At 40.2% G+C, this 18935-nt stretch overlaps 2 protein-coding genes across 4 annotated transcripts in view; one reads left to right on the forward strand and one right to left on the reverse strand.

Annotated features, from left to right (window-relative positions):
• Window positions 1-1420, reverse strand: part of LOC141759432 (gamma-aminobutyric acid receptor subunit rho-3) — a 34458-nt gene extending 33038 nt beyond the window's left edge. The window contains exon 1 of the mRNA XM_074621488.1: window positions 1281-1420. The gene's annotated coding sequence lies outside the window, so the exon portion shown is untranslated. The remainder of the gene's footprint in view (window positions 1-1280) is intronic.
• hhla2b.1 (HERV-H LTR-associating 2b, tandem duplicate 1) lies at window positions 1224-18460 on the forward strand. 3 transcript variants are annotated; one of them, XM_074621489.1, is made up of 8 exons: window positions 1224-1363; window positions 4034-4240; window positions 10131-10475; window positions 12280-12564; window positions 12966-13292; window positions 14631-14738; window positions 15682-15741; window positions 16829-18460. In XM_074621489.1, exons 2-8 carry the CDS (start codon window positions 4171-4173, stop codon window positions 16924-16926), a joined length of 1293 nt encoding a protein of 430 aa, XP_074477590.1. In that variant the 5' UTR covers window positions 1224-1363; window positions 4034-4170; the 3' UTR covers window positions 16927-18460. The 3 variants fall into 3 exon arrangements, with proteins under 3 accessions (XP_074477590.1, XP_074477592.1, XP_074477593.1); XM_074621491.1 differs by having other exon boundaries at window positions 1347-1487; XM_074621492.1 differs by lacking the exon at window positions 15682-15741 and having other exon boundaries at window positions 1347-1487.
• The last annotated feature ends 475 nt before the right edge of the window (window positions 18461-18935 follow it).

Raw genomic sequence — 18935 nt, forward strand, 5'->3', positions numbered from 1 at the left:
CACGTCTCCTAACGCCTCATGCTTGACCTCATTTGATCGAACCATATTTGGGTAGTTTTTAACTACACTGCTGGTTAACTATTGGACTAACTACATGCTGAGATAATTTAACCCAGCAACAAGGTGGATTGATCATTCAACCCAAATATTGGTTTATATTTTACCTCATAAATGGATTATTATTATTTTCATGTTTCCTTTTCCCAAAATTGAGCCAATAGCAACGCACGACTGCAGCTTCAGTTACACTGTGCATGTGTTAAACCCCGTACCTGAAGACCCATGTGTGCCCGTGTCCCAGCCTCCTTCAGTAGGCCTTGATTTCTAGTGTGACAATAAACGGGAGCATAACTCTACATGAAAGAAATACACAATCGGCCTCATAACTTATTTCAAATGAACCGAACAATTCATACACGACCTGAACCGTGACTAGTGAACCGAACGGTTTGGATTTTTGACCTGAACCGTTCCATCCCTAGTTCACACCTGTACTGAGAGCCGTCCACTTGTGATCCGATCGCTCATGACGCATGTTAATACCAGGTCTGAACAGAGCCTATCAGACCACAGACTGGTATTTCTTGTCTCTACAAAAAAAAAAAGCAGATACTGCTGTAGGAGAGGAGTCAAAAAAGACAGCTTGTTGACAAAAGACGCTTCTTTCAGCCTGCAGATAACCTGGTATAAACTGGGTTAAAGTGACCCAGCAGCTGGATAGGTACCACATGGTAGCAGTGGAAGAGAGGAGGACTGAGAATGACCCTGGAAATGACACAATAAAATGACCCAGCAGGCTCAACACACACGATTCGGTAGATAAAAACCCATCATGTTTTAGTGTGTACATGTGTTTTGAAAAGTAAACAGATGAAATTGAGCCAGTATTTTCCTGTGTGTGTGTGTGTGTGTGTGTGTGTGTGTGTGTTTGGTGTCAGCAGGTGTTAGAGTTTTGGCTGTTTGACCTGCAGCACATATCACACAGTACGCAGCACGCTCTAAAACAGCTCTGCACTTTGAAAGCGAACCCCACTGACATTTGATGGAGCTGCAGAGGAAACACTGACTCCTACAGAGGGTCGTATGTGTGTTTGTCTATATGTGTGTGTGTGTTTGGGGTCGTATGTGTGTTTGTTTATATGTGTATATGTGTTTGCCAATCACAACCAAACTCCACCCATTCAGAGAGGGTGTGTGTCTGTGTGTGGGGCGACCTTACTCTCCCTGCACTGCTGCCTATTCTCTAAATAACCTGTTGATCCAGTCAAGCTAACACTCACTCAGCCTCAGGAGGCAACAGGCTCGGCTCCTCTTCCTCTTTTCTCCCGGACTTCTTCTGAGCTGGAGCTCCGGCTGAGTCACCGTGAGTGCTTTCTCAGCTTTCATTATTATTTCCAGGCACGTCACTGACAGCTGGCACTGATTTCAGTTCTCCGTCTGATACATCACGTCTGTAAAGAAAGAGAAAGTTTTACTTTGAAGCTCCTGTAAGTATTACCTGTCATTTCTTTCATACATGCAGTGCTTTCTTTTTTTACAGGAAACTACTACTAAAGATAACATTGTTGTTATTAAGGGCACCAATTAAGGACACTTGTAGGAGCAGATAAGAATCCAAACTGATTATATCTCTGAGCCAGCAGCTTAAAGGTCATTTATAACATTCAGAAGAGCCGTTTCAGTGCTGTGATGAAACTCTAAAGCTGCATTTCATTCATAAAGACAATCAGCTGGTTAGACAGTAGACTTGAATCAGTGATTAAAACTGCTTCAAGAAAACGATTTGAGATAAACTCAGAGTGCACGGAGGCCAATAACTTGAATAAAACTGTTATTATATGATATAGAAAATTAGCATAATTGTGCTTTGTTGTCGCTTTTTTACTAGAAACTCTTTGTTTAATGATATAAACATTTATTTGGAGACCGAGCTGGTTGTTTACATACAAAACCGTGAGGAAAAAAAGACCGTTAATCAGGATAAACTTCAAGCTTGAAGCATTTATTGTCTCGTTTCTGCTACCGAGTGAACAATTTATTAGAATATTAGCACATAAATATACTGTATGTATTTTAAAATAATATACATGTAATTATTTTGTTATTTTTTGCTAAATTGCATCGTCTTGTCTGATGTTTGACTTGACAAGAAAGTCAAAACTAACTGATACAGAATTATAACTTGTTACTGTTTATTTTAGAGGCAGCTCCTGAAGTCAAAGAGTTACTGTTAATGTCTTAATAATGCTAATAAATGAGTTATTAATACAAGATAAGCTGTTAAGTTAAAAGCTTTTAGAGGCAGCAGAGTGGAAGTATTTGAGATAAGATGCGAGGGCACCTGAGGTGAGCGTCAGCGTGTTAATAACTCTAATAATTAATGTGATTTAGAGATGTGTTTTATTAAATATGCTGTAACCAGTTTAATGTAAAGCTCACTGAGTTTAAAATAATCTGGGACTAATGAGGTCAGTAGAGTTTAATAACTAAAAAATGTGTTATTAAGAAGGCTGTCAATTGATTCAAATATTTAATCGCGATTAATCACAAATTTTTTATCAGTTCAAAATGTACCTTAAAGGGAGATTTATCAAGTATTTAATACTCTTATCCACATGGGAGTGGGCAAATGTGCTGCTTTATGCAAATGTGTATATATGTTATGTTATTATCGCATTAACTTTGACAGCCTTAATTATTAATACAGAATAAGGTGTTAAAAATGTATGTTTTAGAGGCAGCAAAGTGAGCATAGCGAGTCCCTGCAAACACATATAGACTTTATTATACTGTATTCTGCACGTTACTTGTTGCTGTATGCATTTTAATTTAGCACACTGGGTTTAAAGCTGGTAACTTTGAGCAAATATGATTTAAAAGAAGTTATTTTTATAACGGCTGTAACGGCACAATAACGCAAATTCATTTTAACGTGATTGGTTGCTTAAATTCAGGTGCGATAGAAACTTGCAAATGCCATCAGGAGAAGTAGGAGGAGGCAGAGGAAAATGATTACACATGGTATAGTGACAGTTTTATAAAAAGAACTTATCATAATGGCTCAAAGTGCCTCACTTAACCTCATTTGACCTTGAAAAGTTGTCATTTTTTTTGCAGAATTCTGCAGAATTTGCAGCGATACGTCCATCCGAAACGTTCCGCGGAGCACTCTAAAGGTTTTTGTTCCAAGAGACAAAAGTCCGTCAGCTCTTTGAGATAAAATTGTTTTGTTGCACGACACAAGCGTAGTCAAAAGTCATCCCGTCATTTAGTGCACGCTTGCTCAACCATTGCTGCACTTTCGCTCCGTTACCAAGAAGAAACATTTGGAAAAAATCCAAGTGCTGCCCTTCTTCTCCAGCCAAAGGAAGGCCATGAGCAGTAAATCTGAGCTGATGTGCTTCTCCTGTACTGTATAACACTTAATGAGGGAATTGTCTTCAGCTCTAATGCAGGAAGGATCCAACGTAAACACATGAAGACAATGTCGGCGGCCGCACGCCCGGCTCACCTCCCGACGCAACGTCACCGCCAAATAACTCACTTTCTGCGTTTCAACCTTTAAGCCTTTAAGATTGACCGCTTTATCACCGTCGTCACATTTCACCTCTCACACTCTTTGATGCACGGTACCAAGTTCACCCGTGTTTGTTTAGGAGAGTTAAGATAGCGTAGCGATAACTCAAGAGGAATTTATTGTGCATGAGCAACAGATGCATCCTCTTCCTTTTCGCTTGTCAAACCACTTGAGAGATAAAAAGAAGGGCTCGATACAGAGGATAAGTGATAACAGAGGAATGACGGAGAAGAAAAGAGTTTGTGGTGGATGAAAGAGTGCAGGGCTTCAGCTGCAAATCTCACTTTTATTTTTTGTGGTGATGAAAATCCTCGCCGCTCATCAGAGGATCAAACCTGAATTCTCCTCAGAAAGCTGCACATGTTCTGTCACGTTTTACTCTCTATATGTTCCTGTGTCCATTTCATCAGGAATGTGACTCTAATTATGTTTTTTCTGTTTTGCCAAACCACCCAGAGAGATCCAAGGAAAAACCTGCCGGAAGGGGGAAAAAAAAAGTGGAAACCCTCGCCTGACTATCGCCGCAGTGGAAGAAGCATGGACTGAAGACCTGTTTCTGTCGAGTCATACATGCGTGTAGCTGAAAGGGAATCATGTCAGCGATACACACCTGGGCCTGTTTCCTCCTCTGCATCGGCCTTGCCACACAGGACAAAACGCCAGGTAAGACACAAACGCCTCTTTGTCCTGCAGCCTCGACTGATCTGAAAGCAGGACAACGTTCACAGGGATTAAAAGGGTTTCTATACACAACCCGATACTCAGAAAGAAAATACAATATCATCTCAAAGTTGCAAAATTGTGGGATTTTTCTTTTCTTTCCGCAATCTGAGAACTGCCCCAGATTACTCAAGATGACCTTTTCAAACTTTTTCCTGTCGTCAGGTATGAAATATTCTTCCACCACAGCAGTGAAACAGCTGTGAAACAGCTGTCAAACAGCTGTCAAACAGCTGGACCTCAAGGAAAAGTCTGTCTGGTCTTATATTTATAGTTCTGACCATCATTCCTCAGAGGTAAGGTAACAAATTAACTTTACTGCTGACATCTGGAACAGAAAGAAATGCACTTAATGGCATGAAGAACACAGAAAAGGCTGTGTCCGGAGGAAGGAAGAGCTGCAAGCTTGAATCCAGATTAGCTGCCGTTCTTTGTGCCATCAAGTGTCTGTATTTGTGCACATGTTTAGCATACTATACTATTGACTGCATGGGACAGCTCCCTTCCCTCTTTATCCATAGTTATTCTTCGATTCCTAAGATTTGGAACAGTTTTACAATTGAATCTAAAGCATGTATTTATCATGCACTACATAAGAAAAGTTCAGAGACACTTAAATCATGGAAATGACCAAACATTTATCGATCAGATTTGGTGGAAAAGGTTATCGCGTTCTCTTCCCAGCTCGTCACATACCGGACTCCTTGGCGTCACTTTCTAACACCGGCTTTACATGGGCTGCAGAGGCACCGCGATTTTCAGAGAAGCACTGACCGCGTCCTTTCGCCGCCCAGGTAAATCAACTGAACTGTTCACACCACGCCACGGAGCTCCGCGGCCTCTCCTGGAAGACATTCATAGCGTCGCACTCGGTTGTTCACGTGAAAAGTGAAAGACAAAAGAAAGCTCAAACCACATCTCTGCGCGAAGTGGGCACATTTGTCAGATTTAGAAAATTACAGAAATTGTCAGATGTTGGAGGAGAGGAGACCGAGGCTTTAAAATGACTTTACAGTAAGTCATGTATGACCTTTAACTGACCTCTGTTTGTCACCAAAGAGCTGCAGAAACACAGACGTATCTTTAATACAGCTTACAATGCAATACACCACTAGTAGCAGCACAGAAACGTCTGATCTCACTTCATCTCTATCACTAAATATGAGAATAATATCCCCACTGAGTCGACTTTATTACCAGGAGAATCATCAGCTTTAATACCCGACATGTCTTTTGATCCTGTCGGCTCTGAAAACAGTGTTGAGAGTGTTTTTGTTCGTGGGCTGCGAAGTTATCAAGATTGTGCTATCGCTAGTTTTGTAATCTCATTTGGCAGTACGCATCTGCTTATTTATCAGTGAAAGTACGTAGCTGGGTCCGACTAGAGTGTTTACTCTTTTAAATAACGGCGTTTGTGAAGTTAATGTTTCACAGTTTGTTGGCTACCCTGAAGAAATGTGTGTGTTTGCTCATCAGTTTGTTAAAAGCGCAAAGACTTCCTGCCAAGGGCACAAAATGTCACATTGCTGAGTGACAGGAGCGAACTACTGGCACCCGGCATGTCAGGCAGGTGAACCGGTCGACTGCTTTGTTGCATTATTGTGCAGGTGTGTGTCAGAAGTCTGAGTCATTACTGAGCCGTGATTTACGAGAAGAATGTGAGGAACAGCTGTGTGAGCATGAGCAAGCAACGTCAGTCATAACAAGAGAGGAAGGTGCTGAAAGAAGCACTCGGTCATAAAGCCACAATTAATCCCTCCTGTTGTGCCGGTAACTGTCACGGACTCATGCAAACACACGTGCAGTACAAACACAAACAATGATCTGATTCCAGTTTTGGCTCAAACGTTTTCCAACCATCGTCCTGAAAGAACCTCAGAGAAACAGGAGGACGGACGGCTGGAGACAGCCAGTTATGAACCAGTTATGAAACGGGAATCTGACCATTTACTCCAGGAATAATCTCAGTGGTTGAGTTAATTCAACATCTTATGTGTGGCATCAAAAAGACCCCAATTAGTGATGTCAAAGTAGGTGTTTTACCTTTGACAGCTCATTAAAAAGTGCATTATTGTTATGATCATGATGTCAAATCAGAAAGAGGTTTTTCAATCAAACATTGTATTTTTTTCGCAGGAAATATGGAAACATCCATGTGTACATATATACTGCCCGGGAGCCACTTTTTTCCATTTTCAAGGGCCAGTAATGAAAAATATGATATCTGCTTGTGCCTTTCAATCATTTGGATCTGTTGTGCAGTGTTTTCTCTGTGCCGATACCAAAATTCATTGCACTAGGAGTCATATGTCTGAAGATGTTGAACCTTAACGGGGTATCTGCAGGTTTCAACAAGTCAAATTTAAGACTTTTTAAGACCACTATGAATGCAATTTAAGACCTACTTCACGTCCATACTGGCAAGAATGTACTTGGAATTACTTGCAAAGTAAATTAATTAATTCACTGAAGCACATTCCTTCCAGCAGTTTTCCCAGTCTTTGTTCCAGGTTTTCAGTTTTATAACTAAATAAATAAATAAATAAATAAAATGCTAACTATAAATAAATTGAAAAAAAACCCAAAATGAAAATAAATTGGCCGACCGATTTATGTTTTTCTGACTTTGCATGCGACTCCAAAGACATGATGCCCAATGTTCCAAGTTTCCAAGTTTTCTTGCAGAGGGTGCAGCGAGCTGCAATTACATTTCAAGGCACCAACTTCAACCGCACACTAAATTCACTGTTCACACATTTTTTACCCGGTTTTAGCACTCGGACCTTAGGTTTGACGAAAGCAATGTCGGCGACGTTACTCAGCTTTTCACTTTCCGCGAGGTTTCACCACTAAAAAGCACACCACTCCAACGTGACTGCACGTGAAATGGATGTGCTCCAATTGCTCCAGCTATTTCCTTTTGGTTCCGTTTTATAGTTTTGTTACGGCGTGCTCAAAAAACAAAACATTTAAAAGCAAGATAATGCATTTCTTTTATTAAATGAAAGTAACGTTAATGAATTTTTAAGACCTGCCAAAATTGTATTTACGAAATTTCGTGAGATTTTTAGTCATTTTAAGGCCTAAAATTCAGGTTATTGGATTTTAGACTTTTTAAGACTTTTTAAGACCCCACGGGAACCCTGCTTAAAAATAGTTTCCGGTCTGAGGCCCCGATCACACTGAGACACGTCGCTACAGGACGCGGGAAGAAAGACGTAGAGTTCTTGCGGTTATAATAATAATAATGGAGTGACCTTGAATTGTAGACCATTTCACAGTTCCAAATGGGTCCACGTTTATTTCCTGTTGTGAATGACATCAGCTAACAGGAAGTGAATATGGATCCAAGCTGTTGCCTCATAATGCAATTAAATACCGTACTCGTTAATAACTTCTGTCTTGCAGGATGCTTTCTTACCTGGTGGAAAACACCTACTGTGACATAACTTTTGGGGTGTAGCCACAATTGCTCAAACATGCTTAAGAAATGGGTTCACACTGTCTTAAACGATAGTCACGTTCCTATACGAAACACTGAAACAGGTTTTACTTGCCGTAGTCGTTCATACTAGCCATTAAAAAACACTTCCAGTGTATGGTGGGGAATAAATCATCACTGGGAAGGTAGGGAGGTCAAAAAAGCAACGAGAGACGGATTGTTGTTCAGGGTATTTGTTGACAATAAGGGGGAAAAAAACAATATTGCCAGTTGTGGTGGCAGTTTCTGTTAAAACAAGACACAATCCAAGGTAACAACTTGTCTTTCAAATTAATTTAATAAAAAAGCATATATTAATAAGAAAAGCATCTGCGATGGACTCACGAGCACAGCCACCTGAGTGGACTGTGGCAAGTGAGCCCCGAACACAAAGAGTAGTCAATATTTATACATACTAAAGCATAACACACAGATAAATGCAAAGAAGAGAAAGATAGAAAGTGTATCATTACGTCAGCACAGAACAGACAACATCACAAGACACAACAAGTACTTCAGCTCTCTGTTGTTTATAGTCACAGAAGATCAAACTGTCGGGTCACTGTTTTAATGCTTATGGTGACAAGGTTGAACATGTGAGGCCCCGAGATTATCAAAAGGTACAGTGTTAACTTTGGCCTACTCCTCGGGGAGTTGGACTGTCAACTGCAGATATGAAAATTGCCATTACACAGTCTTGTCCTTGAAGTAGCCAGCTGAACCTTCAACATCATTAATGTTTGCCCATGAATTAATGAAAAATAAGTCATTTCCATTTAGATTTATGTTGTTTTTGTTTATTCATCGATGCCCCTTGAGGCTCTACCAACTGGCATTTTGATTAACCAGTGGCGTTACTGCTGCGTCAAACAGCTCATCAATCAGATCGTGTTTGTACACGATAGAAATTTTATTTATTTATTTTTTTTATTTGACCTTTATTTAACCAGGTAAAATCAATTGAGAACCAATTCTCATTTACAATGATGACCTGGCCAAGAGGCAGTAGCACAGTCCACACAAGTGACACAAACAGCACAGATACAATACAGTATGACAAACACATGAGAAAATGGCTAAAAACAGCATAGGTAAATTAATAAACACTATGTACAATGATGATTCAGTACGTTTCACAATTAGCCAGTACCGCTATTGGCTACGTCCACATTCTGCTGTTGGGGTTTTGGTAATATTTCTATCATCTGTTTTCTGGTTAAATGCTTCTCGTGATTTCACAAGGAAGGTAAAACCTGAAAAGTGTGGGAAGGTGATTTCCTGTTCCGTGTAAAACATGCGTCACTGAAGACTATTCATCGCTGGCCACCTCCACCCTGGATGTGGCAATAAAGGGAAGTTGAGGGTGAACAGTTGCACAATCTTTAGTTTAAGACTAGTCTTGGTCTTAGACTGGTTTTAGATCCTCAGCTTAGACTAGTCTAATTAAACCAAATTTTTATACATAACTTTTAGCTAACTATTTCAACTGTCTATCCATTACTTTTAGCAAACCTTTAGCTAACTATTTCAACTGTCTATCCATTACTTTTAGCAAACCTTTAGCTAACTATTTCAACTGTTTAACTGTTTATTTCAACATTACGTTTAGCTAATTTGTAGCTAACTATTTTAACTGTTTATCCATTACTTTTATTCAAATTCAAATTCAAATAAGCTTTATTGGCATGAATGTCCAGGTTACATTATTGCCAAAGCTAAATTACATATAAATAAATAATAATTACATTTCACAAGAAATAATCACAAAATAATCACAATCACAATAAACCAAATACATTTTAAATATACATTCTTTTACAAACTTTTAGCTCACTATTTCAACTGTTTATCCATCACTTTTAGTGATTTTTATCTATTTTAACAGGACTATCTAAGTCGGTTTGATCTGGCCCCAGGTGAGATCAGTGTCCTGTAAACGATGATAACAGAGGTTTCCTCCTCGAGTTGTTTGTGGGATTGTTTCCTTCAGTTGGTTCAGATTGCAGTCTAACAGAGTTTTATAGGTATCAGCAGAGTGATGTTGATATCTGATAGGCAGCAGTTTCTCGTGCTCGGAAATCTGTGTAAAGGAGTTCGATGCTTCCTTGTACAATGTGTGCCTAAATAACACCAAAACTGGATTACCAACTGGTTAAAGCAGGGAAACCGGTCCAGTTTCTATGGTCATGGCAGCCACCGCCATCACCATGATAAAGTGTGATGACAGAAAAAGGCATTCGTCGTTCATGTTACTAAACTACGACAGTCACTACACTAAAAACACATTTAAGCTGTAACTTAATGATAACATAAATCTCCAACATCCCAGTGACTCACCTCGTCTTGTTTCAGACGTCACCATGACGTGCTTCGTCTCGGAGGAGTGTTTGCTACCCTGCAGCTTCCAGCCGGGCAGCAAGGAGATCATCGAGTGGTTCAGACAGGACGTAGAGGTGTACAAGTTCAAGCGGGAGGATGAGAAAGAGGAGGACGACGACAGCAGCGAAGAAAGCAGCGAAGAGCACTTGAAGAGCGAGCAGCTCTCCGACCGCATCTCCGTTTTCCCTCAGTTGATATCCCGCGGCAATGCCACGCTGATCGTCAGGAGGAGCAGTCTGAGGGACAGAGGCACATACAGGTGTCAAGTTCACACCTCGAAGGGCGAACACAATGCAAAGGTCGTCGTGAAGGTGGAAGGTGAGTTTATGAAGAAGGTTACATGTGAAAGCATTTTAAGGATGTTTGGTTTGTTTTGGGGTTGCCCCCTCTTCGTCGATTAATCGACTAATCGGTTGTTTCGGTGTTAGTCGACTAAGATTTCTTTAATTGATTCGTCATTTTTATGTTTTTTTCATGCTGAATGACTCATTTCCAAGAAACTTATGAGCACATCGCAGGTTAACAACGAGATTTAAAGTGGTGCTTTTGTGTGATTCTTTGTGGAGAAACTCAGTTTTACAGATCTGTCGATTAAATCAACTAATCCATTAGTCAGCAAAATCGTATGAGTGTTAGTCGACTTAGAATTTCTTTGGTCGAGGACGGCCCTAGTTTGTTTAGACGGGTTCGAACAAGGTCAGAGAAACTATTATTCCATTATATTACAGTGCAAGACACCTTGTTTACTACCTGTCTGTCATTATTTATGACATACTATGAGATCCAAGTGCAGCCTCATCTGATATAGAAGTTGTAAGCCTGGAGATTTCAGCCTGGTGGTAACAGGTGCGGTTTAGCAGCTACTTTATCAGAAATACAACAGGAGAGCAGCTCGTGTCTGTTTACAGTGCAAGCAAACTCATGTTGTCTCAATAAAGAAGTCAGCGAGTAATAATTACAACCGCGATCCGATTTCATGCTGCACACAACGCAAGGACTTCTTTAACCCTTCTTTAAACCCCCTGCAGAAATGATCTGCTGACAAAATGACTGTTATCTTATTCTGTAGACACATTTTTAATAATCAATCACAGTCAGCGCTAACCTCAGTGACAAAGACATTGTGTCATATAGATGCAAAAATTACTTTATATATAATTTAGGGCTTTCAAAGTTAACGCGATAACACGTCATACTTGCTTGTCATGAAGGAGTTAAATAACGCTCCAAACTTTTGGTGAGGAAAAACTGTTGTCCATTTTCAAAGGTGTCCCTTGACCTCTGACCTCCAGATATGTGTTCTGTGGGTACCCACGAGTCTCCCCTTTACAGACATGCCCACTTTATGATAATCACATGCAGTTTGGGGCAAGTCATAGTCAAGTCAGCACACTGACACACTGACAGCTGTTGTTGCCTGTTGGGCTGCAGTTTGCCATGTTATGATTGGAGCATATTGTTTTATGCTAAATGCAGTACCTGTGAGGGTTTCTGGACAATATCTGTCATTGTTTTGTGTTGTTAATTGATTTACAATAATAAAATATATACATACATTTACATAAAGCAGCATATTAGTCCACTCCCATCTCCCTTTAAGGTTCATTTTGACAGATAGAAATGTGTGATTAATTTGCAATTAATTACGATTACAAATTTAAATCGATTGACAGCCCGAATATTATTAGTTTATGACCAAATACCTGCAAAACTACACTCCCATCAGCCTCGGCTGTACTTGCTAAACTAAGATATTAAGCTCAAAGTCTCACAGAGGCGTCAGCATGGCTGTAATTCCCAGCTTTTATTCTGAATACCAGGTGTATAATTACTTCCTAAGCCTCTCTGCACACAGATGTCCATGCCAATATTTGTTCTACCATAAAAAACCCTCAGAGTCTCTGTAGTGAAAGTAACATTAAGGCTTTTAATCAGTGAAGGAAAGTGAAATCTTAATGTATTTACAATGTTTGTAAGAACGGTTATATAGTGTTAACAAAGCTTATCTGCATGAGACTGATGTCAGGCTATATTGGGATCTGGCATTTAGAGTCTGTCATCAGGGGCTGCTGGGAAACATTCATCATACTGTGAGTGTCTCTGTGTGTGTGTTTGTGTGTAGCGCCCATCCGAGGCCTGTCCGTGGAGCTGTCCAGGCTGAGCGGCTACGAGGAGATGAAGTGCATCGTCCGTGATGTCTTCCCGGCCCCCCATGTAACCTGGGAGACGGAGCCGCCCACTTTCGAGGACCTCCGACCGGTCACGCGCAAGCTGGCCGACAAACACGGGCTGTTCACGGTCGACAGCCGCCTCAGGAGGCTCAACGGACAACCGGACCTCATCTACATCTGTAAAGTCACGTCTTCTTACGGGGGTCCGACCTGGACCGCCTCACTCAGGGAAAGAGGTACAAATACATTATAATTTAGGTGTTGAAGAATGTTCCTCTGCAGGCAGGGCTCCGTGTCTTGTGAAGTGACGGGGCTCCGCAGAGAGAAACGTTACCGTCACCCGGTTGGAGACATTAACGTTTCTCTTCCTGCTTCAGCCTGAAAGCCAACACTAGGATCAGCATTGATTCATGGAGAGACCTTGGTCTGGTCAGCTAACATTACTGCCAAGCAGCTGAAATATAGAGTGATATTGTGCTTTTAGCTGACGTGTGTCTCCTCACTGTGTTGAGCGATGCTCGTTCATTTCTATTTAGAGCGAGCAAGCGCAAGACTTTCATTGACTACACGGCCACAGGTGTCGCTGTTAACAAACATTTCTGAAAGTTACAAATAGTCCCTTTAATCTCTATTTTAGAAATAAGAGGAGCTCAAGGGAGAGACCTGACCATCCCCTGCTACGCCCCTCCTTACCTGAACAACCCCTTCCTCCACTGGAGCTTCACCAACGGCGAGGACCCCTCCCACATCCTCACCTACGACAGCCAGTCGGGGAACAGCGTCTCCACGCCGCCCTGGGACAACCACGTGGAGCTGGACGGCTTCAGGGTCCCGTTCGGAGACGGCTCCCTGCGGCTGATGGACCCCAAACACTCGGAGCACGCGGGCAGCTACACCTGCGTGTTCTCCGTGCCGTACAACACTCACACCGAACACACCGACGTCACCATCGACGATCCTGCCGGTGAGGTCACAAACACAAACACAGTCGTAGTTTTCAATCAAACTAAATTGGTCTTTTCATGGCATTTGTTGACAATATAAATATAGAATATCACCAGACATGTCCTTTAAAGGACTGTACTGGTGGTTCTGTATATTTACGCCCTTTAAATACTTTGTGTATACGTTCAGCATTTTCAGAAGCATAACTAATGTTTTTAGACTTCCTGTCATCAAACAAAAAGACAGTTTGAAGCTCCTTCCTTGTAAAAAATATATTTTTTTATTAAAGGATCAGTTTAACCAAATTAGAAAAAAACATCTTTTCTTAATTTATTTTTTATTTGTCCAGGTTGATATATCTGTCTCTTAGATTTCTGCCTCTTAAATCAGAATATTGGTACAATATTTGGTCAGAATATTGAAAAATTACATAAGAAAAAATAATCAACAGCAGCATCTCCTAAATGCGGGTTATGCAGGATAATCCAGCTCAGGTAGACGATTTATTCAGTGTAGGAAGTAGTTTTAATTTAGGTTAACCATCTCTTTAATGCTGTCTAACACACATACATGCAGAAACACACACACACAAAGCAAAAGAGACAAATATCAGCGACGAATAGGAAACGCACTGAGCTCAAAACAGCTGTCTGTATGTTCTTCGATGTCTTTTGTTCACGTCTGTGTATCACAATACTTCAATACATAAATGTTTTAGCAGCAAAACTTCCTTATGGTAGGTGACAATGTTCAGATTTCTCCAAGTCAACAAGTCTTCAAACCTAAACTACAAAATAGATAGAGCTTTCTGAAGCGTCCCATATGAGCTTTACAACAATAATTCATAGTTTTGGTGTCAAAGCTTTATAAGCCCAACGACTTCTGAGAGACACAACAGTCATTCTTCACACAACCACAAGAGGTCGCCTGTCATCAAAATGTAGACAGGTGGTTTTAAGAGTAGAAAAAACTCCATAAACTACTACGAGTCTCCTCTGAGTTGATCCCTGCAACATTATCTAAACTAACAGGTGTTTGGTAGATTATAACGAAGAACCATTCAAAACAAAAGGGGAGACACTACAGGTGAACAGGGAAAAAAATGAACTAATAGATATCACCATGAAACTTCCCCAGTTGATTATTGGCATTAAGAGAATTATTTTTAATAAAAAAAATGCTGAGCCACCAGAAATTAGAAAAACAATCAGCTGTACTTATTATGAGCAGCTGCAGCACCAAATTAAATACAAATATGTGCATTAAAATTAAAATATAAAGAAAACAACATGCATGTACACATGTTCACATTTGCTGTTTGGTGTATTAAAGCGTGTTTGTTGTTACCTGTGTGCAGCTGAGCGAAAGATTCCAGAGGAGGCGTCCTACTGGTGGATCATCGGTCTGGTGCTCGCGGTGCTGGTTGTCGCACTGGCCGGCATGCTGGCGTACCTGAAGGTGAAAGGTAAAGATGGACTCCAGCAGATGTGGACATTACATGATAGAAAGAAGAGCGCTTGACTGGACTGACACAAAAAGACACAAAACGCAATCCCCCTCCGTTAGATACACTTCACTTCATATGGAGGACACCATATGATATTTAATGTTCTTTAAGTTTTAAATCGTTTGGGTGTTTGTAGAAGATATTTTACGGTCAATACGGCAAAACAAAGCACAAATGTTCATTTAATTTAGCCTACAATAAACAGCAGCTTCTACATCACATTAAAAATGAAAAAGTTAAGTAGAAATACTTAAAAATTGACTAAAGTAAAGATACTTGTTATAAGTTGATCACTGTGAAGTAAACCAAACCAACAGCTAAAAACACATTAAAAAGTCTTATTTTACGTTAGAAAAGCAGAAATTAGCTGTTGAGACTGTTTGAGATCCCCAAACTGGTGTGTGTTTCTGCATGAAATTAAAAACTACATGTAAAGTCAAGCTTCTCTGTCTCATAGTGAATGTAGTACATACAGTATAGTATATCTTATACACAAAAAACTACTCTTTTTTAAAAAAGTATTCATAAAAAAGGAAAAGAACTGGAATATAAATATCCACACATGATCCAAACCAAGCTATCAATATTCCAGCTGTCATTACAGCACACACCCACACCTGTCACACCAGTTATAATTAATTAGATCCGGGTCACAACTAATTAGATCCGGGTCATCCAGATGCATTCTAGGAAATGTAGGCAGTCACTTAAACGAGACTGCCTATGGTTGAATAAAAACAAGAAAATCAGGAAAGTAAATCAAAGCAAAAAGTGGGAGAGGTTTCCTAAGAATTTTGATTTGTTTATGTGAGTTAAATCACATTTTAAAGGCTGTACAGGTGCTTTAAAAGTTCATTACTGTCATTCTCACAATCATTATGTCTCTCCAATCTGTTCTCAGGAGGCACCTCAAAGCCCAGAAACGACCCCGAGGAGGTGACAGAGCTGCATTCAGTCAAAGGTCGGTCATAAACTATTTCTAAAAAATAACACTTGCACCACCAAAACCAGACACTAGCTGGAGCCGTAGTCTTTGCTCTGCTGCCTCAGAAGAAGTTCACCTTTACAACTCATAGATAATAACATAAAACCCAGAAAATACATCAATAAATATCCCACTTGTGAAGCCTTTATGTGATGGACAATATAATAGAAACACCTCTCCCTAAAAATTCAACAGCACCACAAACTACAGCCTCCAAAATGACCTTAAAGTTGAATGAACGCCTCTCTGAAATAAATAAAAACTGAGCATTATAAATGGCAACTGACTGAATATGATGCAAGAAGATAACGTAAGCAATGAGATACTTTAATTAAAACACCTAACACTACTGAGAAATACCTTTTTTATGATTATTTTCTTTATCGATTAATCGTTTGGTCTATTAAAGGTCAGAAAATAGTAAAAAGAAATGTCCATCCCTGTTTCTCAAAGTCCAAGGCGATGTCTTTAAATGTCTTGTTTTGTCCAAATCCCCAAACATATTCAGTTAAATATGATATAAAACAGAGAAATCTCCATATTTGAGAGGCTGAAAACAGTATTTTTGCCATTTTTGCATTAAAAAGTACATTAACGATTAATCGATTATCAAAATAGTTGGCGATTATTTGTCCTGCTGATGAGCCGACTGATTGTTGGGCATTTAACATGTTTATTAACGGACAGGATTTGTACATTGAGTTATATCCGTTAACACATCTGCTTACAACTACATTAAACATAGTGTGTTATTATAAACCATTTATTAAATGTTTATAAATGCTAAATATGGGGGGACTTAAAGTGTTGCTCTCTAATCTTCTTATGAATTAATTTAACTTAATTATTCGACTGCATTTAAGGGCTGACGAGCAAAAACGTTTTAATAGTTTTAGCTAAGTGGACCCAATAAAATGGGAACTGATTGAATATGATGTAAGTAGATAACGTAAGCAATGAGATAATTAAAATACCTATCACTACTGAGAAATACAGGACAACAGAGAAATGACCTTTGTGTCTTCATCCTCTCATCCAGTAACGTTTTCTCTCATCCTCACAGCCTTGGCAGCCGACGGTAACCAGAACGAGAGCAGCCCGCTGACGGTAGGAGGCACCAACGGACAATCGGGCCTCCAGACGGGATCGCCGTTAACCTGAGAAACAAACAGAAACAACAACGTGGCCAAAACATCAACGAAAACTAACAAAAGTACTAACATAACAAACACGCACACTGACGAGGAACTAACAGCTTCTTACAAACAGAGAGATTATTTAAAAAAAAAAAAAAGTATGTTATTGTTTTTTGGCTGCTGTGGATTTCAGAGGGAACCCTGATAAAGATGCTGAACTCTGAAAGCATAAAAACACTTTCAGCGTCTCCATGAAGGGTGTGTGGACTCTGACAGTACAGCCATAAACCTGCTTTTATTCCAGGAACTATTTAAAAGCCTGGAACGACCAAGGAGGCAACTTTAGGACCGCCCTGCTCAGTGAGCGGTGCTTTCCAACGGCCCAGGAAGCACTGGGGCAGAGCTCAAAGTGCTGAACGTCACTCAGTGGTCAAAAACAAACCTTGTGGCTGCTGCTTGTGTACAGATCGAAGGCCTGGTCACACCAGAAAGCATGCTGGGTATCGACCGAAATAAACAAGAACCAAGTAGTATCGAAACGATACCTGCATTCGATCCTTTCTGTGCCCAGATCTAGAAAATTATTTTATTATTTTTATGGTTTTTCTTCGATTAAATGCGACGTGTGATTGGCCCACTACCACAACAGCTACTACCCATACAGCCGGGATTGCCTCCACATGGCTCTCAACACTTTGCCCTCACAAGTAAATCCAATAACGATGATTCTCTGCTCAGGTAGACATTACTCCTCTATATCTTTACACAGTAAATAGTTGTTCGCTGCTATATTAATGCTCTGGATATTTAGCACCTTTAAATGCTGGTGTGACGAGGCCTTTATCGAGACAGTAAGCAAGCACTGGGATAAGGAAGAAGACATTTTTTATACTGTTTTATATTGTCACGGTTCTTCAGATGAAACAGGAATGCACAAAATGGATGATTTAGTTCCTGTGGTTCCTCAGTTCTTGGCACTTTTTTAAGTGGAAACGAGGCATTAGAAGAACTTCATCAAGTCAAGCTACACGGAGGCCGAGAAAACAAGAAGCTGCATCACACAGCTCGTGACTGTGAAAAAAGAGCTTCTGTGTGAACTAAACCAGGTGAGGATGTCGGTTTATCACCTCTGGACACTAGTAGGGAATCGGCGTTCTGCTCTTGGGACACTTGCACAGGCTGGATTACCAAAATAAAAGACTGACTTCCTGTTGGACTACCTGCACCGACATGCTGCATTTAAACCTTCACTGAACTTTTCTCAAGAGGTGGAGCTCCTTCTGGGAATTGTTTCATGCCTGGATTATAAGAATGAATGTGAAACCACTGATGTGACTGAACAATACAAACCTTTATGTTTGAGGTGGAGAAATAACGTTTTATTGTTGTCAAGAAAGTGTGGCAATATTTAATCTGCAGCAGACTACAGCAGAGTGTCTCTCCGTCTGCACTGCCACACCTTGCCGTAAACACTCATCACGTTGTCATGAATTACACTTGACCTCTTTCACAAATGTGTCATAATTAATGTAATGTTATTAAAAAGACTAATCACTGAAGGCTTGTGTATGTGCTTTTTTATCTGAGATATGACGAAACAATAGTAACTCAAGGTCCACTTACAAGCTAGTTTCTGAAGCTTTGAACCAAATGAATGGTGAATGGTGAAAATGTTGTCCACAAACGGTTACCAGATGTGAGACGGCAACCACGTCAAGTAAGCAAAGATTATTTTGTCAAAGTAACAGGTCAAAAATGAACTTCTGTGCTCAGACCATAAACTGTATATAAGAAGTTGTACCGTGACGTCACCCATTGGTATGTGGACTGCCGTTTTGAAGCCTCATATTCGGCATTTTGGCCCTCGCCATCTTGTTTTTTTTGCAACCAGAAGTGACAGAAGAGTACGCTGAAAAATACGGCGATTAAATACAAAGTGAAAGGGTTAAAGTTCTAAGATGAAAACACGGACAACTCCCAGACCGGACAATGCCATGATAGCGACCTGTCAATCACAAGATAGCCCCGCCCTAA

Source organism: Sebastes fasciatus, chromosome 21 (genome assembly GCF_043250625.1).
Source record: "Sebastes fasciatus isolate fSebFas1 chromosome 21, fSebFas1.pri, whole genome shotgun sequence".
NCBI lineage: Eukaryota > Metazoa > Chordata > Actinopteri > Perciformes > Sebastidae > Sebastes > Sebastes fasciatus.